At 41.3% G+C, this 26,254-nt stretch overlaps 1 protein-coding gene across 1 annotated transcript; it reads left to right on the forward strand.

Moving 5' to 3' along the window:
* Positions 1 to 11,502: 11,502 nt before the first annotated feature.
* On the forward strand, positions 11,503 to 24,837 carry LOC133800393 (protein trichome birefringence-like 5). The gene is made up of 5 exons (XM_062238351.1): positions 11,503 to 12,429; positions 15,935 to 16,127; positions 23,438 to 23,631; positions 23,968 to 24,126; positions 24,242 to 24,837. The coding sequence occupies exons 1-5, from the start codon at positions 11,672 to 11,674 to the stop codon at positions 24,579 to 24,581; spliced, it is 1,644 nt and encodes a 547-aa protein (XP_062094335.1). The 5' UTR covers positions 11,503 to 11,671; the 3' UTR covers positions 24,582 to 24,837.
* Positions 24,838 to 26,254: the final 1,417 nt, after the last annotated feature.

Here is a 26,254-nt window from a genome sequence, read left to right on the forward strand (position 1 = left end):
ATTTGGAAGGAAAGTGCAGTGAGGCGCGAGGGTCGCAGAGTGGTGCCTCCTTATTCTGGGTCAGGTAGGGGTAGAGGCCCCAGTGATGTGAAGAGGAAGACCCCTGACACTTCGACCACTATTGGTTATGATAGGAGGGGTTGGGGTGGTCAGGGTGGCCGACAGGGCGGCAGTGAGGTATGGAGGAGTTATCTGGAGTGCCCGAGGTGTAGAAGACGCCATCAGAGCGAGTGTCGGGCCAAGGCCTGCTATGTGTGCGGAACATTGGGGCACCTCAAGAAGGATTGCCCAACAATGAAGAAATGGGAAGCGGGAAAGGTGGACAGCTTGACTCCAACTCGAGTGTTCACTTTGACATAGGCAGAGGCCGAGGCTAGTCCCTCGGTGGTGACAGGTCAGCTTTCTAGCGCTGGCTCTCCTTTTACTGTATTGATTGACTTTGGTGCTACACATTCATTTGTTTCTAGTAAAGTGATTGATAGATTGTGTAGACCTAGTGAGTATCGGACGACGGGGTTTGGGACTTTATTGCCTACTGGGGAACTGGTAGTTTCTAGGAGGTGGATTAGGGCACTGCCAGTGATGGTTGATTGTGGGGAGCTTTCAGTAGACTTGATTGAGCTAGACATGGAGGATTTTGACATGATCTTAGGGATGGATTAGCTGGTCAGGTATGGGGCTACTATTGACTGCAGGAAGAAGATGGTGACTTTTGAGCATGAGGGCGAGGATCCTTTCGTTTTTGTGGGTGCGGTATGTGGACCCCGCGTACCCATGATATTAGCGTTGAGAGCCAGAGACTTGTTACAGGGTGGATGTATAGGTTTTATGGCTAGTGTGGTGGACACTACTAGGGTTTTGCCAACGGGGCCGGGAGAGACCAGATTAGTGTGTGAGTTCTTGGATGTATTTCCTGAGGATTTGCCAGGATTGCCGCCGCGCAAGGAGATTCAATTTGTTATTGAGTTAGCACCGGGAACAGAACCAGTATCGAGAGCACCATATAGGATGGCACCAGCAGAGTTGAAGGAATTGAAGATACAGCTACAGGAACTTCTGGATTTGGGATTCAGCAGGCCTAGCTACTCTCCATGGGGCGCTCCAGTTTTGTTTGTTAAGAAGAAGGACGGGTCTCTAAGGATGTGTATAGATTACAGAGAATTGAACAAGTTGACCATCAAGAATAAGTACCCTCTACCAAGGATCGATGACTTGTTTGATCACTTGTAGGGAAAGAGGGTGTTCTCAAAGATTGATCTTCGATCTGGTTATCATTAGCTGAGGATCAAGGATGAGGACATACCGAAGATGACCTTCCGAATGCGGTATGGGCACTATGATTTCTTGGTCATGTCTTTTGGTTTGACTAATGCCCCGGAAACTTTCATGGATCTAATAAACATGGTGTTCAAGGACTTTTTGGATCAGTTCTTCATTGTCTTCATCGATGACATCTTAGTGTACTCCAGTTCAGAGACAGAGCACGAGCGACATTTTCGACAGGTCTTACAGAGGTTAAGGGAGCATCGGTTATATGCGAAGTTTAGGAAGTGTTAGTTTTGGTTGCCAGAGGTGAATTTTCTTGGGCATATTGTTGGCGCAAAGGGGATTAAGGTGGATCCGTCCAAGGTGGAGGCAGTAAGAGATTGGTCGAGGCTAATGAATGCATCGGAGGTTCGGAGTTTCCTCAGGTTAGCAGGTTACTATAGGCGGTTTTTAGAAGGATTCTAAAAAATTTCTACACCGATGACATAGTTGACAAGGAAGAATCAGAAGTTTGTGTTGGTCAGAGAAGTGTGAGAACAACTTCCAAGAATTGAAGCGAAGACTTATTGCTGCACCTGTACTGAGTCTTCCTTCGGATGAAGGAAAGTTTGTGGTATACTGTGATGCATCGAGGATGGGTTTAGGCTGTGTGTTGATTCAGAATGAGAGAAAGTTAAGCTTATGCATCGCAGCAGCTGAAGGAGTATGAACAACGGTATCCTACCCATGATCTAGAACTGGCGGCAGTGGTATTCGCACTGAAGGTGTGGCGGCATTACCTGTATGGGGAGAAGTGCGAGATATACACTAACCATAAGAGTTTGAAGTATTTCTTCACCCAGAAGGATCTAAACATGAGGCAGAGGCGTTGGTTGGAGTTGGTTAAGGATTATGATTGTGACATTCTTTACCACCCAGGGAAAGCCAATGTTGTGGCAGATGCATTGAGCCGGAGGGGCTCGGGGCAGTTCTTTAGTTCTGTCCAGATCTCTAGAGAGTTAGCAGATGAGATGACCAGGGCAAGGATAGAGCTGGTGGTGGGCCGGTTGGCCAATGTTACCTTGCAGTCGACCTTACTAGAGTGGATCAAGGAGGGTCAATTGGTGGATGTGCAGTTACAGGAAGTTCGACAGAATGTCTTAGTGGGGGTAGCTAAGCATTATTCTATTTCTGAGGCTGGTATGCTTCGATATTGGGGACAGATTTGTGTTCCGGCAGATGAAGGGATCAGACGAGAGATATTAGATGAGTGTCACACTACGCCGTACTCGCTTCATCCAGGTACCACAAAGATGTATCAGGATCTATTGACATTATATTGGTGGCCTGGGATGAAGAAGGATGTGGTGGAGTATGTGTCCAGATGTTTGACATGTCAACAGGTGAAGGCTGAGCATCAGCGACCAGCGGGATTGCTTCAGCCTTTGGGTATTCCCAAATGGAAGTGGGAGGACATTACAATGGATTTTGTGGGAGCTCTACCCAGGACAGTGGGCCTTTATGACTCAGTGTGGGTGATAGTGGACAGATACACCAAGTCAGCTCATTTTTTGCCAGTGAAGTCTACTTACACAGTGGAACAGTATGCATATTTGTATGTGAGGGAGATAGTTCGTCTCTATGGGGTTCCTAAGTCCATTGTATCTAATCAAGACCCTATCTTTACCTCCAAGTTCTGGGGAGCTTTGTAGAGAGCCATGAGAACTCAGTTGAAGTTTAGCACAGCCTTTCACCCTCAGACTGATGGACAGTCTGAGAGGACTATTCAGGTGTTAAAGAATATGATTAGGGCGTGTGTGATTGACTTCAAGGGATCTTGGAACAAGTATCTCCCATTGATTGAGTTTTCATATAACAACAGTTATCAGTCCACAATTGGAGTGGCTCCTTACGAGATATTATATGGGAGGAAGTGTAGGTCGCCCATTCATTGGGATGAGATGGGTGAAAGAAAATATTTGGGGCCAGACATGGTTCAGAAGACAAATGAAGCTATTGAGAAGATCCGAGCTAGGATGCTTGCTTCGCAGAGTAGACAGAAAAGCTACGCTGACCCTAAGCGTAGAGATGTGGAATTCTAGGTTGGGGACCACGTGTTTCTGCGAGTTTCACCACTGCGAGGGGTGAGGAGATTTGGAGTAAAGGGCAAGTTGAGCCCTCAGTTTGTTGGACCTTTCGAGATTTTTGAAAGGATTGGACAAGTGGCTTACAGGTTGGCCTTGCCACCGTCGTTGTCGGGAGTTCATGATGTGTTCATTTTTCTATGTTGCGGAAGTATGTCTCGGATACGACGCATGTGCTAAAATATGAGGACTTGGAATTGTAGACAGATTTATCCTATGAAGAACGACCAGTTCAGATTTTAGATCGAAAGGATAAAGTTCTACGGAATAAGACAATTCCGCTAGTTAAAGAATTGTGGAGGAATAGCAAGGTCGAAGAAGCGACCTGGGAGCTTGAGACAGTGATGCGGGATCAGTATCCCGAGCTATTCAGGTAAATTTCGAGGACGAAATTCTCAGTAGGAAGGGATAGTTGTAACAATCCAAAATCACTAATAAGGCTTAAGGGCCTTGATTAGTGTGCCGGGAGGGCACGATTGGTTTATGTGCGAATTAAATAGTTTAATGCATGAATTTGTGATAAGTATGCTTGTATGGTTATATGAATGTATATGTGAAATGCATATCTATGAGTATTAGAATGCATGTAGGCCCCATTTAGCTTAAAGGGGTATATTTGTAATTTTAGCCCGTTGATGGCGTAAATGTGATTATATGTTATAATTGTGAGGACCACATTATTATGTGGGTAAATCTGCAGCATGCGACTTGAGGCAATCCTAGGGAGCTAGTTAGCGAGAAAGTCACAATGAGACCTAATACTTGACTTGGGGCAAGTCAAGGGGTATTTCAGGTATTAGATGGTTATTTGGGTTACCGGGTTATAGAAATAAATAATTGGAGATATATTTGAGGTTAGGAAGCTTAGGTGGAAACACTGGGGAATTTTACCATTTTTCCCTTGGGGACGTTTTCGGTACCCCGAGCCTCAAGATTGACTTAATTGCTTAAGGATAGACTAAGTAAAATTTAGAACACGATAGAACAAAGCCAAACTGATCTTCCCTCCTCTTCTCTTTCTCTCTCAAAGAAAACCACAAGGAACCAAGAAGAAACTTGGCTGGAATTCAGAGAATTGGAGCTGTGATTTAGGAGATTAGCTCAAGGGTTAGCTAAGGATTCAATCAAGAGTTAAGGTAAGCCATACGTTTTATGCATAAAGGTTAAATTATGTGATTATGGCTGAGTTTTAAAGTGTTTATGGGTTTTGGTATTAAAGGTTGAATTTGGGCAGAAAGCTTGGGAGTTAGCTCAGTGAGTGTTTGGAGGATTGATTCTTCAGTGAAGGTAAGCTCCAATTTATGATATAGTGTTTGAATTCTGGGTTTTTATGACTAGTTTTAGTGTTCTTGAGTGTGTGAGTTTCAGAAATTAAAATGGTGTTGTGATGAGTTTCTAGACTAGGTTTCTGCTGGCTTATGTTACCGAAATCATGCTAGAATGTTTGTGGTATTGGAGTATATTATTGGGATGGTTATGGGTGGTTTTGAGTGCGGTTGGGTGTTAAAAATGGTGGTTTTTCTGGGTTCGAAGGGGCCGGGCCGCGACATAGTTCTTGGTGTGCTGCGGCCCTCTGAAGCTGATGAGTGCTGGAGATGGAGGGCAGGCCGCGGCATGGGGTATGTAGGGTTGCGGCCCGTGTCAGTTTTTGGGCGAGGCTGAGCCTCTGGTTGGGACCATGCCGCGGCATGGGGGGCTTGAGCCGCGGCCCTTAAGGTCATTTGTAGCCACTGGTAGCTGAGAACAACTTATTATGCACTGAGCTCGGTTTAAGCGGACCAGAGTCAGTGGGGTAAACAGAGGGTGCGACCTAAGGGTGTCGACCCTGATTATCATGTGATTTGACTATTATTAATGATTGGTGGATTTGTCATGCTGAATAGCTGAGTGTTGGTTTGTTGATTCTCTGGTTATGTTTGTGAACTATGTGATTAATGTGGTATGCTTAGTATATGAACATGCTTTAAAGATTATTCAATTGTTATCATTGTTTGTACTATAACGTTATATTTTCTTGCTGGGCCTTGGCTCACGGGTGCTACGTGGTGCAGGTAAAGGCAATGGCAAGCTTGATCAAACCTAAATCGGTGAGCTCTAAAGGCAAAATGTACATGATCAGCTGCTCGGCCACCACGGTTGAGGGGAGACAGGAACAGGAGGACCACAAATGTCTGTTTTGCCCTTAGAGTGGCTAGTGGCTGTTTGTACTCTGGAAATTTCGTAAACCGACTTTCAAACACTGTTTCATTTGGGATCCCTTGTACAAAATGTTTAATTATATGAAATGTGTCTTTTGTGACCAAAACCTTTTAACCGTAGTTCATTAATGATTTTAGTGACACGTTTTTAACTAAATGACTTGATTAGAAAGTCCTGCACCGTTACAAATATACAGTGTAGCGGTCTTGGCTATCCAGGGCGTTACAACATACCTCTACAGGTGTCCTTGTCTAATAAGGAACTCAATCTTATCCTTGAGCTGGTTGCACTCGTTGGTGTCATGACCATAGTTATTGTGAAAACAACAAAACTTAGTAGTATCTCTCTTAGAGATGTCTTTCCTGATTGGGGCTGGTCGCCTGAAGGGAACAGTTGTATGAGTGGCCTGATACACTTCTGCTCTGCTATCGACTAGGGCCGTATAATTGGTGAACCTCGACTCATATCTATTATTTTTAGGGCGCTTGTTCTCAGATGTTTATGGTTCATGGTTCACCCTTTTACTTCCAATTTTCCCATTATTTTTGCCGTTGCCATTGCCATTGGGTTTCTCAGACCCATTGGCGGCTTTAGTGGGATCTTCTTTTGGACCCTGGTTGTATGTGGGTAACTTCCCTTTGTTGGCTATGGCCTCCTCGAGCTTGATGTGCTTGTCTGCTCGGTCCAGAATTCTTGGGTGCTCTTAACTCCATTCTTCCGCAAACTATTCTAGAGGGATGAATGGCGCCGTACTCCAGCAGTAAGAGCCATCATCTTTTCTTCATCGCCAACCGTCTTAGCCCCAGCAGCGGCTCGCATGAAATGTTGAACATACCCCTTCAGGGTTTCTCCCTCCTTCTGGCGTATTTCGACCAACTGATTGGCCTCAGTCGGATGTACTCGACCAGCATAAAACTGTTCGTAAAACTCCTTCACGAACATTTCCCAAGACACTATGTTGGCTGGGGGGAATTTGAAAAACCACTCCTAAGCACTCTCAGACAAGGTGGCCGGAAAGATTCAACATTGAGCGTCGTCTGATACTTTTTGGATGTCCATCTGTATCTCAAATTTGTTCACGTGAGATACAGGATCTTCTAATCCGGTGAGGTTGGGCAAGACCGACATCTTAAATTTCTCTTGGAGTCTTGGCCATCGTGATTCTTTGCACAAACGGAGTGCCCCTTCTCCGTCAAATTCAATGTGGGATGTCTGGTTCCCTACTAATTGCTGGACGACCTGATATAAAGCATCGAGCTGGGCATGCACAACGTCTGGTACTATTGGAGCGACTGGTGCTGGAGGTGCATACTCGTCGTGTCTTTCTCTTCTATCATTGAGAACATCCCGCAAATCTTCCTCCCTACACCTTTGCTCGCTCGCACCCAGTCGATCAAAGACGTTGGACTGTCTTGGCTGCCCCTAGCATTCTGGCTCATTGGTCGGTTCTCTCTTGGTGGAGGGTTCTGTTCTCCACCCCTCTCTTCTTTCCACCGACCATCATTTCTTCTGCCCGAATCTGCCTCATTATAGTCATGGTCATCCCTAAAGTGTGATTGACTATGGTGCGACCTGCTGTTCGCACTATTTCCCCCTCCCCTTGCTAGCATATCCCGACTAACAGGTGGAGGCTTGCGTTGGTCGGTAGGTCCCTGTAATGCCCTGGTTACCCCAGAACAGTTACGGTGAACAGTGAACTGGAAATTTGACTCGCTACCCGAGTCCTTTTGTTAAAAACGTGATCTAAGTGCTATTATCAGGTTAAGGTGAAAAACCAGTAAAAAGGAAAGTGTACATTTCATTAAGTAGATAAACTGCTCGTGAGCCTTTTAAAATGTTTACAAGATGTTCATGATACAAAAGAGTCGCTACAGTCGCAAATTTACAATCCCCGCCGGCCTAAGCAGCAAAAATAGGGTAAACCCCTAGTCCCTCTGAGAACTCCTTGACCGTGGCGGTCAAGCGACCCTGTATGTACATCACATCGCCCAAGCTCTCCACTCAGGGTTGGTTAAGCTTTTCCTTCCCTTTACCTGCACCACAAAGCACCCATGAGCCAAGGCCCAGCAAGAAAACACAATATAGCATGATATAATATCAACAACGATCATAATAACCATTCAGGACTATCAGTCAAACAAGTAGGTGACAATAGCCAAAAGTCACAATAATGAGCATCGCTCCCTCTAGCCATGTGACGATAGGGTCACCAGGGCTTAACGGATAAGTGATTCTTTCATAAGTTTGTTCAGGACAGGTGCATGGTGATTGGTCACCATCATAACCTTCCTCACGACTCTAGAGTCGAAGCTATGGACAACGTCCCTTAGCCACGTGACAAACGGTCACCGGGGTCATATACCTTGGCTATAGTCATCTGGTCATAGACCAGGCAAGCACTTATAAGTTCTTCGACCCTAGGGTCGGTCTAGCATTAATGCCATAGAGCCATTCAATGCGTGATTCTTGACTTTAGAGTCGGTCCCTGACTAGTCAGTGTCTTAAACAGGTAATCAGCGTACATCAGCATTTAATATGCAATCCACATCCACATATATCAACCAACATGCTCCAATATCAAACCGCATGTCATATACTTATACAGGGTGCAACTGTATTCATACACCGTTTTCTTACCTCTAGTTCGAGTGAGAATTATTATATGAACGACCCCTGAGAACGATCAACCTTTAAATTCCTTGACGGTCACCTGGTCATAACCAAAATATAGGATTCATCAATAAAAATGATAACTGAGGGTTCCCAAACCAAGATCTAACCTCCGGGACATCAAACATAACTCAACTAGGTACTAGGTTCAACCCCGAGGCCTAAGGTTTGAATTCCCAAGCTAAAAACAGCTTTTTGGCTAAATCTGCCCTGATGGGCCGCGACTCACCCTCCTGACAGAGCCATTTTCACCTTTTAAGCCATCACAGGCCGCGGCACACCATAGACAGGCCGCGGCTCATTACGCAAACCAGCCAAGAAACCAGCACGCACTAGCAAACTCTCCCCTGCGTTTTCCCTTGGAACTAACCCTTCGAACCAACTCCAAACCTCCTCCAAACACTCAATTAAACCCCCAAATAACACCCATAGCTCACCCTCATCAAACCCCAATCAAAACAACACAAAAACCCCCTTTGATTCACACTTCCCACATCAAAACCATGAATTGAAAACTAAAATGAAAACAGAGCAACACCTGAAACCAAAGGCTAAAACTCACCTTGAAACCGGTTTTGGACCTCCCTTACAAGCTGAATCAAGCCACCAACCCAGCCTTTGAGTTTCCTAGCTTAAAACCTCTCCTAGAGCTTAAGAACACCAAAGGAAATATAGGGAAGAATGATGTACGGGAAGGGAGAAGACAACCCCTGTTTTTGTTCTGTTTAATCTACCACCTTATACAGCCACTTAAGTCACATATATCCACCCCTAAAATGACCAAATTACCCTTGTTTCATCTTAAGCCTCTAAAACCATTCTAGGGGTAAAATTGGTACTTTTTGCTTAGCCCGTTAATTATAATTAACACTTCCCAATACCCGCTAATCTCAATATCCTCAAACACCAATAATTCATATCCTGTTACCCTAAAATCCCCGGTAATGCTATAATCATTAATATCACCCCGAGACTCACCCCGAGCCCCGAGCTCAAACCTGTTATGACCAAACCGATAAATCATGTTTAAAGATCGTCTCATGTCGAAATACTCGAACCAATCCACATTATAATGTGGTCTCACAATATAGCATAAGCATGCAAACAAATATTCAATTATACCCTCAACGGGCCAAATTACCAAAACACCCCTGTAAACAAGTGTGGACTCACATGCATGCATTTAACATCATATTATAATATAATTCTCATAAACATGCATAAACACATTTAATGACATAATTAAACAGTTATGGCCCTCCCGGCCTACTGATCCAGCCATTAACCATAATAGGGAATCCGAGGCATTACAGTCCCCGGGCATTATTATGTCGTGGGGGACCCCTGACCGCAGAGCCTGATTCAACCTGCCTTCTGCTTGCAGAAGGATGCTGCCCCCTGCTCGGTGGGTTTGGCTCCTCAGCAATCTGGTGTCTAGGGCTTCAAGGAGGCTGCCCGACCCTATTCTACCTTTGCTGCTGGGGATTATCTCGACCAGTGCGAGAGGGTGGTTGTTGCTCAAGATCCTGAAACAGCCTATCCTGTTGAGCAGCAGGGGGTTGCTCCGATCTCTGAGGGTTTGCCGGTTGAGGCGGAGTGTGGTGATGTTGGGGATGATCTGAATGTGGACCTTGTTGCAGTACTAGGTGGTTGATCCAGTCGGGAAGCCGGTGCAAGCTGTCCTCGGGCCAACTAAACAGCTGCCTCCAGAGTGACAGTGGCGTCCTCTGCCGACGGTCCATGTCGGCTTGCCGTTCATTCAATTCTTGGCGTTACCTATCAATCTCTCTCTGCTGCAACACTATCGTTTGAACCACATTTTCTTGATTAGTCCTTAGATTGGCTAATTCCTCCTGTAACACAATTAGAGTCGTCCTCAAAGTCTCATAATCCATTTCCTCCTCTTCCAATTCCACTTGTGGCTCATCCTCAGCCACATTTTGCGGAGGAGGTTGGGTTGGTGCAATACCAGAGGTTTGTCTAGTCTTCCTAGCTGTTTTCGCCATTTGATCTTCTTGGAGGTCTTGAGTTCAGTTCTCAATGAAAGCACCAAAATGTTGACCCTTGATTTGGTCAACGACACGTAGTCAAGTAAAACGATAGGAACAAGATGAATTCAAGATAAAAAGATAAATGACAACAAAGATTTATAGTGGTTCGACCCCAAGAAATGGTAATAACCTCCTGCGTCCACTTTGTGTTCTTATTGATGTAGAATCCTAAAAGTTGTGATCAATGAACTAGGGTTCACGAGTTTCACAAGTTTGGAGATTAATACAAATTTGGCGGATAAAAACACTATAGTTCTCTCTCAAAATTCTGAAAAGAAAAAAGTCCCCTCCCTTGAGCCCATTGAGTCTTATTTATAGGCTCAAAGAGTTCTTCATGGGCCGATGGACCTTAATTACATTTAATACAAGTGTATCTAAATTAAAATAGAAATCACAATTATTACATAAATGCGACATTACATATCCATAGAGAATATCTGAAATGCTGCGACTAGGCTGGTCGCCCATAAAATATATCATCTGCTGAGTGAATTATCTTCTGGTCGATGGTCGAACAAATCATACTTACTTAAACGGTTACGTGCATCCCATGTGTATGTTATTTTTACCACGTCATCAGGTAAATCTTTTTTTAAGTAAACACACATAATATGGGTACGTAAGCACATAGAGCGCAAAAGCGGGACGTTACAATTTTGGCCTAAAAACCATGTTGTTAAGGCTCCGTTGCAATTGCATCGTTAATGCATTGCTAGTCATTGTTAAACATCGTTTTTTTTTTTGCAAATTTTTAAGTTTTAGATTTGATAAAAAAATACAAACAAAATAAAAAAATCTTGTACATAAGTGTTCCAAATCAATAAATTAGCTTCTTAAGTGAATCTTTATTTTGATTTAAGTTTTGGATGAGATTTATCATTATTAAAAATTAAAAAAAAAATGATGAAATAGCTTCAATGGTGGTAGGAGGTGGGACTTCAATGGTGGTGGAGACGTTAATGACAGTGACATCGTGAAGAGGTGGTGTGCTATGCTTCTGTTGGGAGATGGAGGTGGTGTGCTATGCTATCCTACGGAGATGGTGGTGGTGGTGTCGTGGTAATAGAGAAAGGAAGAGAAATTGAGAGAATTTGAGTGAGAAGTTGTACCACATAGAGAGATAACAACGGTCATAATTATAAAAAGTCATATTTTTTACATGTTTAAAATTAGCATACCAAAATGGTATTTTATTACGTTCCTTGGCACAGAGGGAGTGTTATGTGCACGAACGCAGGGAACATTGCCACAAAATGTAGCTCTAGTTAGATCTCATGTGAATCGATGAAGATTCTATACTGAAAAACGTTAAAACCGACATGTGAAAGAAACAACATAATTCTTCGCTGACTTCGAAACCAGATGGGAACAACATCGACTTCAACATTTTCATCTCCCAATCCAAAGTATCGTTATTACACAATTACTTCTCTTACCTTCCTCTTCTTCTTCTTCCTTTTAAGCATTTTTCTCTTCACTAAACGAACTCTCGACCCCGCTGTTTCAATCTCTCTCTACCGAGATTTCTTTTCCCAAACCCCTTCTTCTTCTTCTTCTTCTTCTCACCTCTCCTTTCCGATCGAAGAATCCATTTCTCCTAAATCTGAACCCGACCCCGTAGATATCGAAATTGACGCTAAAATCATCAATGTCGAGCTTTCAGATAAAAACTATGAAGGCTCACCTCCTGTTAATGGAGTTTCTGAGGAAACTGATCCTAAAATAATCAAGGAGGAGCTTTCAGATAAAAAGGACGGAGACCGGCTCCCTACTAATGTAGTTTCTGATGAGATTGGTGCTAAAATCAGCAATGGCGAGGTTTCAGATAAAAATGATAAAGACCCACTTTCTAATAAAAGAGTTTCTGATGATTTTGGTGCTAAGATCATCAATGGAGAGCTTTCAGATAAAAATGGTAAAGGCCCACCTCCTAGTTTTGAAAGAACGGAAAACAAGTGTGATTTGTATTCGGGGACTTGGGTGAAAGATGAGGAATATCCTATTTACAGGCCAGGGTCCTGCCCTTATGTTGATGAGGCTTTTGATTGCCAATCTAACGGAAGAAGTGATTCTGACTATCTTAAATGGCGGTGGAAGCCACACGCCTGTAATCTTCCCAGGTAACTCTTTTACTCCAAAAGTTTATTTTCATTTCCTTCTTCGATTTGTAGTGGATATAGTATTGGCTTTCTTGCCCTTGTTGGATATTATAGTAATGATTCTTTTGTAATCCGTTGCATTGTGGTAATTCCTTGGCCCTTAATAAATAGATACCCTGTGTCCTGGTCAATGCATGCATTATGCTTTCATTGATATAAAATCTGTCGCTATTCAATATTAGGAAGGATATTGCTAAAGTGAGTAGTTGAAAAACTTCCTACATTGTATGCTAACAAAAGTTTTGGTTTATTAGTTGCCGAACAAACCAATTAGCACAATGTGATACGAGGAGCATTAAGATGAAAAGAATGCATACTTCAATTTCAAAATAAGGTTTGAAAGAACTTAGTTATGAGAACCCAAGAAATTTCTCCTAGTTAAGTATATCCTAACCTAGATAACTATGAGCAAAGAAAGACTAAATGTCAACAAAATCATCTTTGGCAAATCTAAGCTGTTGATGATCCACTGTCTTGGGATTGCAAATTGAGTTCTGGTTAGTTAATCCCCAGACTCGGTATCCGGTTATTATATTGACACAAGTTGATTATATTCTAACATTTTTTCCCAACTTTATATTTGGAAAACAAACTTTATCAAGTAAGCGTTAATAACATGGAGTACTTGATCGAATCATTTGTACTCATTGAAAAATTCTTAAAAGTCTTCAGAGCCTAAATTACTTAGAACCAAAAGGAAAGAAAAATCTATTCCTTGTCTTGGCTGCGATGAACATATAAATTGCAAACATGTAAAAAAGCTGTTGCTAGTTGTTGGTCACAAAAGAATAATGCAGCTTCTCAGATAGCTTTGATTTTTATTGATATTAATATATAACATTACCTCAAGATTTTTCTGATCAAAGTATGAAAAACTTTTATAGTCTTTAATATAGCGTCAAAGCTGTGGGAGAGTCAACAAGAAGAAGATCCTGTCTTTCATCAAGTTTAAATAGCAGTTTTATCTGAGCAAAACAATGAAGGGACAGAAATGTAACATGACATTTACATACTGAGAATGAGCAGGTGTACTGAACTCACATATTCTATATGTATTCTTTAACTAGGGATATGTTCGGAGTGAGTTGAGTTTCTTTGATGATTTAATTGGAGATAGTTCTGAACATGAAATTATTAAAATAGTTGAGTTGATGAATTAGTTTGAGGTTGATAATGAGCTGAATGGTAACTGTAATTACAGGCAAAGGATAAGAGGCCGAATAATTTTATAAGAAGATTCACGCGCGTCTTAATTAGGCTTAGTATTGATTATACATGTATGAGTAAGATCTTTGGCTTCTGCGCCTACTGTTTCACTCTCACTTCAAAATTTTGAGTATGGAATTGGTGCCAGTCATGAAAAATGTGTAGTGTAGCTAATATATATTTATTTCTGTAATATTTTTGTAAGATTTATGGAAACTGCAACTTAGGTTGCTTAATAATGTTCTCACATGAAAGTTTTGATGGGTATGGATATGGACTAGAAACTATGGGATTTATGAGCATTATAACATAGATATGAACTCTTGTTTCAACAATGGTACTTGCTTGTTACTTCTCTGGTGCGTTATTACAAGTCTTGAACTAGGATTTTCAGTATACTACTTTCTGCTATAGTGCATGACTGCCTCAATAAGAACCTATTAAAAGTGATAGGAATACTTCATTTGACTAACTTAAAGTGCAATAACATAAGAAAGTCAAAATTATTATGATCAATGAGTCGCGTGGTCCATATCCTGCAAATCTAGAGATCACAAAACTAGTGATGTTTGTATGTATATACATTGTTATACCCATTGTGGTATTGCCATGAGGTGGCCCGCATAGTTGATGATGTGTTAAAACAAGTGGTGAAGTGACAAGACACTGCAATTATCGTTGCTCACCAAGAGAGTGATCCTCATCACTGCCTCAACACTTAGGCAGAAACAGATTTCATCAACTAGAGTCTATTGCACGAGTCAATCGACCCTAAGCCGCTTGGGGTCTGTCGCCATTCACATTGGGCTGTCGCCGAACTCGAGGACAGAGGGGCTCCTCGCCGCTGGTGACCCTCGCCGGTCACCAGTGATCGTCGCTGCTCGTTAGTGTCCCTCGCCACTCGAGCCTTCTTCAGCACCAAAATGTGCACCCAACCTCTTCATGCAAAGGATAGGATTGTCATTTTTGGAGGGTAGAGAAACTTGACCTTCTTCCGAGTGTCACAAAAATTAGCCAGATCAAGAACCGTCACCTCTTCCCATCTCCGCGGCTATAAATATTGCAAATCAAAATGTAAAAGGTGTTGATCATTGAGTCAGTAACTGTGCATCTCCTAGAGAGCTCCCACTCTCCATTGTTGTAACTACCTCAAGAACAGAATCATAACTCAGTGTAACTATTATTGCTAGTTAAAAGTTCATCATAAATACTACTGACTAGAGTGAGTGTAACTGTTATTGCTAGTTAAAAGTTCATCATAAATACTACTGACTAAAATGGATGTAGATTATCTTTTTGGGGCCAAACCACTATAAACCCATGTCTTTTTTATTTATTACCACATTTATTTCTTTATCTTTAGTTCATTATTCACAACAAAGATTCTACTTGGGATTTTACACACTAAACAACTCTTCATTTATTACTCCGTGTAAGTTAAAGAAAAAATCAGTCAACATACATATTGTATATAAACACCTCAAAATGAAAATATTTGTATTCTTAGGTAGATAGATGTACGAAGAGAAGAGAGAAAAGGAGAGCGAAAATAAATAAGAAAAATTGAGAGAGATTTCTGTATTTTAGACATTAACTGAATGACACTCATTAGTGAATCCTCAAGGGATTAAATAGTACAGATTATTCCAGCTAAGATAATAACTAATTACACAATTAACTAAACTAGAAAATAGACAATGTAAGGAAATAAAAATAGAATCTAAAGGATGAATGCATCACATACTGCACCAAGTTTGCTTACCAACTTAAATGGAATAAGATAAAAAAAATGATTTGCATCATATTCGTTGGTCTTGCATGTGTGCAGAGCAATTCAAACATATATAAAGAAACTATTGACATTATTTGAGATCCTGAACACACGAAGTTCAGCAATTTTAGGACATAAAAACTAATATACAGGTAACAAGTTCATCATTGGTGCACGTGCCTCAAACCTTTCACCAGGCTTTCAATTTTGTAGCTATTGAGTATCAAGGTTTTCTTTAATAGTTATTTTTTGCTAGTCCAATTTGTTAATGAGAGCGGCAATAATGTCTTAGGGTTTTAGTTGTTCTTAAATCTAGGAGCAATCATGACTAACTGCCTCTTTTGACTCTTTTCCTTTTGCTGTTGTAGCATTATTTAGGATAATTTTCTGTATTTTGTTATAAACTCTATCAAATCTGTCTAGAAAACTTTATAACTAATCACATTCTGTGGATTTATATTTCTTCTCTGCATCACTTTTTACTTGTAGGTTCAATGCAACAGACTTCTTGGTGAGAATAAGGGGTAAAAAGCTATTGCTGGTTGGAGATTCTGTGAACAGAAACCAATTTGAGTCTATCCTATGCCTCCTTCGCGAGGGTCTCCAAAATAAGAGCAGAATGTATGAAGTTAATGGCCATAAAATAACAAAGGGAAGAGGTTACTACGTATTCAAATTTGAGGTATCTTTATTTATTTCTTCCAACATATATTGTTTTTGATCACTACAATCCAAGTTCAAGACAAGAGAATCCTATAAACTTTACTAGAAGGGTTTTATGTGTTGTTTTCTTATTCTTCTTATCTTCTTATATTGTAATTCAAATTGCTTTCATGCAACTTTGTCTTGAAGACTTGAACATAGAATTGGTTCTTCAAAATTATTCATTATGATTTTGTAAAGGTAATTATCGTTGCAAGTGCACTTGACAACGCTTGGCTATATTTGATTGTGTTTTAAATATCTTAGAATTTAGCTGCAAATACATACCCTTGTTTTTAAGACTTGTTGAGATGAGAGGAAAGATAACAAGTATATAGGTAGCGCCTCTTGGCTTTGTTGGCTTAAATAAGTTTATGTGGTAGAATGCACCAGCACCAAGGTTAGTATAACAAAGATATAGAAGCAGAATTTGTGAGTTTCTGTATTGAATAGCTAGGAATTCGAGAGCCTAGATCTCTCCCACAAAGGGTTACACCCTACCAAATTCTACACACACTTACTGACTCACTCTCCCTACTTATAATGTTCCATAAAATGGTACCGTGTACCCTCTCACACACTAGAGTCACTCTCGTAACAAATTCTAACCAACTACAGATTATTCCCTGCTGCTTCCCTACTGTTACCTCCCCTGGCCCTGCGTGTGTACACATATGTCAGTGGTGGCTTATCAATACCGCCCGCTCGAAGTCTCACCTTGTCCTCAAGGTGAAAGTGAGGAAACTGCTCTTGAATGACCTGAAAATCCTCCTATGTCGCCTCAAACTCAGGAAGGTTAGCCCACTTAATTAATGCCTGTGGGGCTGCCTTCTGTGTGCCTGGTCGAACCTCCAACATCTCTTCGGGCTCCAATGTCCATTCCAACTCTGCAGTTAGGCCTGGGGGGAGCTTTGTAGCTTGCTGATTTGGTCCAAGGGCCACCTTGAGCATCGACACATGAAAAATTGGGTGGATAGACGCATCTGGGGGAAGCTGAAGCCGATATGTTGCCATTCCTACTCTGGCTGTGATGGGAAAAGGACCAAAAAAACGAGGTGCCAGCTTCTCATTAAGGCGTTTGGCCACTGTTCGCTGTCTATAAGGGCGTAGTTTGACATACACGAGTTCCCCTACCTTAAACTAAACATCCCTTCTCTTTTTATCTGCTTGAGCTTTCATTTTTTGTTGAGCACGCTGAAGATTCTGTTTCAACTGCCCAAGTATGTCATCTCTAGACTGTAGAGTCTGCTCTACCGCGGACGCCCGAGTGCTAGCTGGTTCAAAACGAATAAGGGGCGGAGGATCTCGACCATACAAGGCCTTAAAAGGTGTCATCCTAGCCGCTGAATGGAAAGCCGTATTATACCAATATTCCACCCATGGCAACCACTTCGACCATTGATTCGGCTTAGAGCTCACAAAACAACGAAGATATGTTTCCAAGCATCGATTTACCACCTCGGTTTGACCATCGGTTTGTGGATGGTAGGTCGTGCTTTGCTTCAACATTGCCCCCTGCAAAAGAAAAAGTTCCTTCCAAAAGAGGCTGAGAAAAATTGTCTCTGTCAGACACAATAGAGCGAGGAACCCCATGGAGCTTGACAATCTCTCTAACGAAAACCGTGGCTACTGTGGTGGCTGTGAAAGGGTGCTGAAGGGGAACAAAGTGCCCATACTTGCTCAAACGATCCACCACCACTAATATGGGGTCAAATCCATTCAAAATGGGTAATCCCTCAATGAAATCTAGTGATATATCTTCCCAAACCTGGTCTGGAATAGGCAGTGGCTGAAGCAATCCTGCGGGCGACTGAGCAACATACTTGTTTTGTTGACATACTCCACATTCAGCCACAAATTTCTGAACATCTTTGCGCATTCCCGCCCAATACAAGTTTGCTGTCATTCGCTGGAATGTCTTAAAAACTCCAGAATGTCCCCCCATATTTCCACTGTGATACTCTTGCAATAGTAGTGGTATAAATGGTGATGTAGACGGTAAAACCAAACGCCCCCGAAACTTCAAACATCCTTGAACCTGCAAGTATCCCCCACAATCATTTCCCTTTTTCAACTCCTCAATCACCTTAAATAAGGTTGGGTCCAAAGCTATGTGTGCCTTTAAATCTGGTATAGACAAAACACTAGGGATGGAGATGGCAGCTAAAGAAACTTCACTGTGCATCCTTGATAATGCATTCGCAGCTTTATTCTCTAACCCGGGTCGATATTGAATCTCAAAGTCATAGCCCAACAATTTTGTTAGCTATTTTTGATGCTCCGTCGCAACCAATCTCTGTTCCAGCAGGTATTTCAGGCTTTGCTGATCGGTACGCACCATAAACTTCCGTCCCAACAAGTATGGACGCCATTTTTGAACTGCCAAAACAATTTCCATCAACTCTCACTCATAAACTGACTTGGTGCGTGCTTGGGAAGACAATACTTGGCTGTAAAAAGCAATAGGCCGCTGGTTTTGCATCAACACAGCACCAAGGCCCGACCTCGAGGCATCCGCTTCCACAATAAAAGGAGCTGCAAAATCAGGAAGTGCTAAAAGAGGGACTGAACACATGGCTTCTTTGAGCTGTATAAATGCCTCTTGTGCTGCGGGGTTCCATCCAAAAGCATCTTTTTTCAGCTGGTCCGTGAGTGGTCTTGCCATATATGCCCATAGCCTCGCACAAATTTTCTATGATAGCCCGTGAGGCCTAAGAACCCTCTCATCTCCTTCAAAGACTTTGGAATGGGCCACGATGCATAGCTTCAATTTTTTTCGGGTCCGCTGCAACCCCCGTGGCCGAAATGATGTGCCCAAGATACTCCACACTAGATTGGGCAAATAGACATTTCTTTTTATTTGCATACAAACACTGCTACCTTATACGTTCCAACACCAATTCTAGATGATATACATGTTCTTCCAAAGATGCGCTATACACAAGTATGTCGTCAAAGAATATCAAGACAAACTTGCGTAAGAACTCCCGAAACCTCGTTCATTAACCCTTGGAAAGTGGCCAACGCTTTAGTGAGACCAAACGACATTACTAGAAACTTGTAGTGCCCCTCATGTGTGCGGAAGGCTGTCTTCTCCACGTCCTTTGCTGCCACCCGAATTTGATGATACCCTGACTTTAAATCGAGCTTGGAAAACACCGTAGCACTGTGTAACTCATCCAACAACTCATCAATGACGGGGATAGGAAACTTATCAGCTATGGTCTCCCTATTCAAAGCTCGGTAGTCCACACAAAATCTCTAGCTGCCATCTTTTTTCTTGACCAACACACGAGACTAGAGAAAGGGCTTGTACTTGGTCTAATGGTCCCAGCCTGCTTCATCTCAACAACCATCTCAACAACCAGCCTCTCGATTTCATCTTTATGTACTTGAGCATATCTATACGGCCTCACGGAGATTGGTCCCACACCTTCCTTCAATGTAATTGAGTGCTCTCGAGTTCGACTTGGTGGTAATCCGGTTGGCATGGCAAACACTAACTCAAAATGACGCAGGAGGTCTGTCACAGGCAGTGGGATAGCTTGCTGTTCCTCGACTTCCAATGTCTTCAAAGCTCCCAATTGGACCCAAAATCCCACCCCTTCATGTTCAACTGTGTGAATCATTGCTTTGAGCGATATTAGAGATTTACAAAGGCTCGGGTCTCCTTGTAACGTTACCCAAGCACCAGCCATCTCAAATCTCATTACCAAGGTTCGCCAATTAACTTGCATATTCCCCAATGTCTCCAACCATTTGATGCCCAATATGACATCTGCCCCTCCTAACTCTAGTGGTAAAAAATCAGTCACCACTCTCAGAGCTCCCAAATCCAGTTCAACTTGAGCACATATGCCTTCGGTCCGTACCTTGCCCCCTGTGCCCAATAGAATCCCATAACAAGTAGTTGGTGTGATCTGAATCCCAGTAGCTGTTACTACCTCCATTGAAAGAAAATTATGAGTAGCTCCGTACCTTGCCCCCTGTGCCCAATAGAATCCCATAACAAGTAGTTGGTGTGATCTAAATCCCAGCAGCTGTTACTATCTCCATTGAAAGAAAATATGAGTAGCCTTAGCTGTCAATGAGTACTGTGACTGGGTGCTGTCCAATATGGTCGGCTAATTTCATTGTATGAGCAGAGGATATTCCAACCAAGGAATTCAAGGATAGTGTAGCTAAAGTTTCCTCCGAAACCATCATTTCTTCGGAATCCGGTGTGGGAGGAGGTGATTCGGAAGGTGAACTTGGTTCCTCTTCATCCATAGTCAACATCACTTGGAGAAATTTTTGGTCGCATTCGTGCCCCGATGGAATTTTTTGTCGCACTCGAAACATACTCCTCGGGTCTTTTTGTCTTGATACTCTGCCTCCGTCAACCTGCAAATAGATGGTGGCCGTGAGCTCTTCGATGTTGCCGGCGTAGCACTGACTGTTGAAGTCGACGATGCTGGGGAACTCGGGGAATTTGATTTAGCGATGAATGGGTTCATCAGTGCTCGAAATGGAGTAATCGGGTTGAGATTGGGTCTAGAGATTGAAACCCTAGGTCCTTGGCTCGTAGCAAAGAGCTGGTGGCCCTCTTCCACCCTTTGGGTCGTTTCCATGATTTGGGCCAAGCTCGTTGGCTGCAAAATGTGTAAGGCCCCTCTTATGTCTTCCTTGAGCCCCTTCACAAAACTCCCTTCTAATATATGTTCAGGTACGTCTGGTACACGTGATGCCAAAGCTTCCCATCTCCGCCTGTAATCTCGCACGGTGGTAGTTTGGACCACCGACATGAACTCCTCCGACACTGTTCCGATGTGCACAGCTCGGAAACAAAGAAGCAATTGATGCTTCAGACTAGCCCACGACGTGATCGGCCTTCTCTGGTTCTCCCACTGGAACCATGTGAGTGCATCTCCCTCCAATCCAACAACAGCCGCCTTTAACATCTGGGGTTCAGTCAATCTAGTCAAGAGAAAATATCTTTCTGCTCTGTAAATCCATCCTTCTGGGTTATTGCCTGAAAATAACGGAAGCTCCATCCGAGGAGGACGATAGTCATGGCCATAAGTTTGTGCTGTGAAATGCGATCCTGGCGAAACCGTGGGCTGTGGTCGAGTGGGATCCGAAGCTTGTGGTCCCGAAATCGCAGGAGAAATCGGGTTCAGAACAGGCGATACCTCCCCTTCCACTGCTCGTTGCTGTCGATCCATACTTGTCGCCGTCGAACCAGTTGCAGCCTTCGCCGAGGGTGGTAGAAGCTGAGCTAGATGAGTGAGCAAGAAGTCCATCTTCGTCTCGATTGTTGGTAACCGTTGGACTTCAAATTTGAGGAACTCAATCTCCTTGGGTAGTTGCTGAAATTCGGATCGGACTTCAGCCAAGCCTTTGGTGAATTCGGCTTGAACTACCTCCAACCTCTCCTCCACAATCTCTAACTGTGAATCCCTCTTTGGCCCCATAAAGATCGATGTCTCTGATACCACTTTGGTAGAATGCACCTACACCAAGGTTAGTATAACAGAGATATAGAAGCAGGATTTGTGAGTTTCTGTATTGAATAGCTAGGAATTCGAGAGCCTAGATCTCTCCCACAAAGGGTTACACCCTATCAAATTCTACACACACACTTACTGACTCACTCTCCCTACTTATAATGTTCCATAAAATGGTACCGTGTACCCTCTCACACACTAGAGTCACTCTCATAACAAATTCTAACCAACTACAGATTATTCCCTGCTGCTTCCCTACTGTTACCTCCCCTGGCCCTGCGTGTGTACACATATGTCAGTGGTGGCTTATCAGTCAGACAAAATCTATTTGTTGCCCAACATTTTAAGAACAATTTTCCCTTTATATTTATGCGTGCGTTGATGCATGTGTGATGTTGGCAAGCAAGAAGCTCACTGAATAAGCAAGGTAAAATGCCAAACTACTTAACAGGCAAAGTAATGTTATAGGCAGGCTTGTTGCCACGAGTTGTATTTATGTACAGCTCTCTAATTAGGCAGTGATTAGTTATTTGATCTACTAGTAGTTACGTTGGGTCTTTAAGATAATGACAGTAAAAAATGTTATCAATCTTCATAATTTGTTGACATACATAAGATAAGACTACAAGTAAATGGCATCTAGAGTTTTCTCAGAAAAGTAGGTTTCAATTTTCTAACTTCTGTAGTTTACTTGTCTTTATTTGGGAGCCTATAATATGTAAGAAGAGTGGAATATGTGAAAAATACAGTTTATTGTTCTCCTGGTATTCTTGCAAAAACCAATGAGTTTAGGACGAGTGTGTTCACTGCCTCAGAAACACAATTATTTTATTAAAAGTTACTTCATTTTAGGATAATGAATTCTCTTATCTTATCGATATATTTCTTGCCAATTAGATAAAGTCATAGCTAATTAATCTGTAATGTCTCCTGTGATTACACCAACTTATCACTGAATCCTGCTTTTGAATATTTGTCCAGTTTAATCCATATACCATCTTTCCAAGCATCATAAACCCTTAAATTTTACCATAAATCTCTAATTCCACTGAACATCATACATTAAATAATCCAGCAATAGCCTATTTTGCATTCTATGCATCCACTGGTATTGCTCATATTCTCAAGAGAGAACATTTCACTCCCAATTGTTACCCCACAAGACTGTATAATGCCTGAAGCAAACTTCTGGTTTTTTTAAATAAGCCTCGGTTAAGCGTCTTGCAAATGCAAGTTTTAATATGTTACAAATGAATGAATCAACTTCTGGCTCATCTTTTTTAATTCTGGGGCTAGATGAACTGGTTTGGTAGGGGGAATAAGTGTAGTTGACCAAGGTTTAAGTCCTCACAAATGTCTCTTAAAAATAAATAAATATATTGAGACACATACTTTAACCAACCAAATACTCTTTTTTTGTTATTTGCAATAGAGTAATGTTACTGACATATTCATCTAATAAATGATGGAACTATTTTAGTTTTTATTTTAGCAAATGTTATTGCATCGTTTTTCTATTAATTCCTGGTGTTCACTTTAGATGGTAGAGAGAGCTTTGAATTTGCATGTGCTTGATAAACGTCTTTTGAAACTGGAAGTTTCCATACTCTTGCAACCTAACTAAACTTGTATTGCCTTGCCTGAAACACAATCCTCATATAGAATCTTTAAATATCTCTTATCATTATCAAATAGATTTTATCTATTCAATTTTCACTAGTTATGTAGGTGACTAGAATTTATCAAATTTGTTTCCATAGCTTTTACTGACTGCCAAACATTATTATGACAAACTTGCGTGCAGGACTACAACTGTACTGTGGATTTTGTGAGGTCACATTTTCTGGTAAGGGAAGGAGTCCGTGTGAATGGTCAGGGAAGTTCAAATCCAACTCTTTCAATAGATCGAATAGACAAGTCATCTTCTCGTTGGAAGCGGGCTGACATACTTGTCTTCAATACTGGCCACTGGTGGACTCATGGGAAGACTGCTAGAGGGTATGTCTGCAACCCTTATCTATCAACATTGTTTCCCCAATTCAGTATGGTATATTTTCTGGTGTGTTCTTTGCAATGTGAAATTTATTTTTAAAAAATTCTTTTAATTTTGGAAAACACTTTTCTATGCTGTCATTGCACTTATAATAAAATGAATCTTAGACTAACAAACTGTTTAAACGTTCTTAAGAAACCATAAACATTATTTGGATTGTAGTTTGGTATGTTGTCATACAGTTACTTAGCAGATGTGCACAGTTCAGTCACTGCCTAAGTGGGAAAAAAAGAAAAATCTCTTATGGTGAGAACTCTAAGATGTTAGTTACCTTTATACAGGAAAAACTACTATAGGGAGGGAGATTTTGTATATCCACAATTGGATGCTGTTGAAGCCTACAGAAGGTCCATGAAGACCTGGGCTAAGTGGATCGATAAAAATGTTAAGCCAGAGAAGCAATTGGTCTTCTATCGTGGATACTCTACTGCTCATTTCAGGTAAGTTTTCGCCATCCAACTTCAGATAGCGTTTTATTCCTTCATCAGACATTCTATGTAACAGAGCATGCTATGAATAATTTTGCTTTAATCAATAAACAATTAATGATTGCAGAGGTGGAGATTGGGATTCAGGAGGGTCCTGTAATGGGGAAACTCAGCCTGCCTTTAATGGAGCTATTCTTGATAGCTATCCTTTGAAAATGAAAATTACTGAAGAAGTGATCAAAGACATGCGTGTACCTGTAAAACTACTAAACGTTACAAGCTTGACGAACTTCCGTAAGGATGGTCATCCATCAATCTATGGCAAGAATTCAACTGCGGGGAAGAGGGTCTCAAAAAGGCGGCAAGACTGCAGCCATTGGTGTCTTCCGGGAGTTCCTGATGCGTGGAATGAACTTATTTATGCCTCTCTAATTTTTCACCAGACAAATTCAGTAAGTAATACTTGAGGAGATTCTGTCTTTTATGTCTCAGGTTTTAATATTATTGCTTGTCCTAAATATAGGAATGTATGTATTCAATTCTGCAATTGCTCATGGAAGTCTCAAGCATATAACTTTTCACGTGCAAGTCTGGCATCTTAATTAATATGAATTCCTAGTAATTGTAATACAGAGTTTGTACTAATTCTTCACATAAAACATTGGAAATATAAATAGGCAGTCAGACAAAGATTAGGAGCAAAATATTTGCTTTTTTCCTGTATATTGTCATGTTTTGTTTGCTCTTCCGCTTTATAGCCACGAATTATTCTTATTTGTCTCCAAATATCTATACACAGGAAATTTAGGTTTGTACTAATTTATGTCAAATTTCAAGGATCCCTTTTTGAACTTACAAACATTTGCACTCATAAATTAGTTAAACTTGATAAATTTTTTGCATACATATATGTGCACATACATGTAACGAAATATTCTCGATATCGATAGTTGAAGATATTAATTGAGAAAGAAATAACCGAAAGTAACCTAGAGACTAATCATGAGATTAATACGAGTGTCTCTTTAAAGACAAGAAAAGAAGTTTAGAGAAGAAGAAAATATAGCTATGTAAACAAATGTTTCTATATTTATAAAATACAAATAAAAAAGTAATTAATAATTATGAGTAATGATTAATACAATCAAGTTGCACACACTTTGTATTTAATTTTAACGGTAGATAATTTTAGGTGGGACTACAGGTTAAAATTAATTAGTGTGTAAAAAGTACAATTTGAGTGTCTAGCGTTACTCAATAATTGACAAGACTTATTTTGTTTGAGGAATGAAGGCGATTGGTGGCTTGGCTTTGTCGGTAGACGAAGTCATAAGCTTTGGAGTAGTAGTAGTGGTGTCATGGGTTGCTCAATTCGTAAGTCAGTTGGATAGTAAGATTCTGCTTTAAGATGTGAAATATTCAACAAGAAGTGAGAAGACAAAGAGATGAAGAGAAGAAAAGTTGTAAATTAGGGTTAATACAATAATAGAAAAAAATACTATTTATACTAAAGTCATAATATGAAAAAGACTAAAATAACCCTTACAAATAGAAAGTCTAAACAAGCATTATAAGCTATTAAATTTTACTTTAACACCCTCTCAAACTCACGATGCTTTAGCAAGAACCATTGAGAGTTTTCCAACTAGAAAGCAAAAGCATGAAATAGGATGTGACTTGGTGAAGAAGTCTGCAATCTGCAAATTGGAAGGAACAAAAGGCAAAGCAATGGTGTCATGTTTTAGGTGGTGACAAGTAAAATGACAATCGATCTCAATGTGTTTGGTGCGCTCATGAAAGACTGAGTTGTGAGCAATCTGGATAGCACTTTGGTTATCACAATACATAGGAGTGATATGAGAAAGAACAACACCCATATCTGCAAGTAACCAGCGTAAACAAACAATCTCTTTGGTTGTTGATGACATAGCACGATATTCTGTTTCAGTAGAAGATTGAGAGACCACAATTTGTTTCTTACTCTTCCAAAAAATAAGAGAATCACCCAAAAAGATACAGAAACTAGTAACTGACTTATGATCTGTGGGATCACGACCATGATCAGCATCAGAATATGCCCGTAGCTCCAAGGAAGAAGTAGATGGAAATAACAAATTTTGGAAGATAGTACCTCGAAGAT

This window comes from Humulus lupulus, chromosome 1, assembly GCF_963169125.1.
Source record: "Humulus lupulus chromosome 1, drHumLupu1.1, whole genome shotgun sequence".
In the NCBI taxonomy this organism is placed as follows: Eukaryota; Viridiplantae; Streptophyta; class Magnoliopsida; order Rosales; family Cannabaceae; genus Humulus; species Humulus lupulus.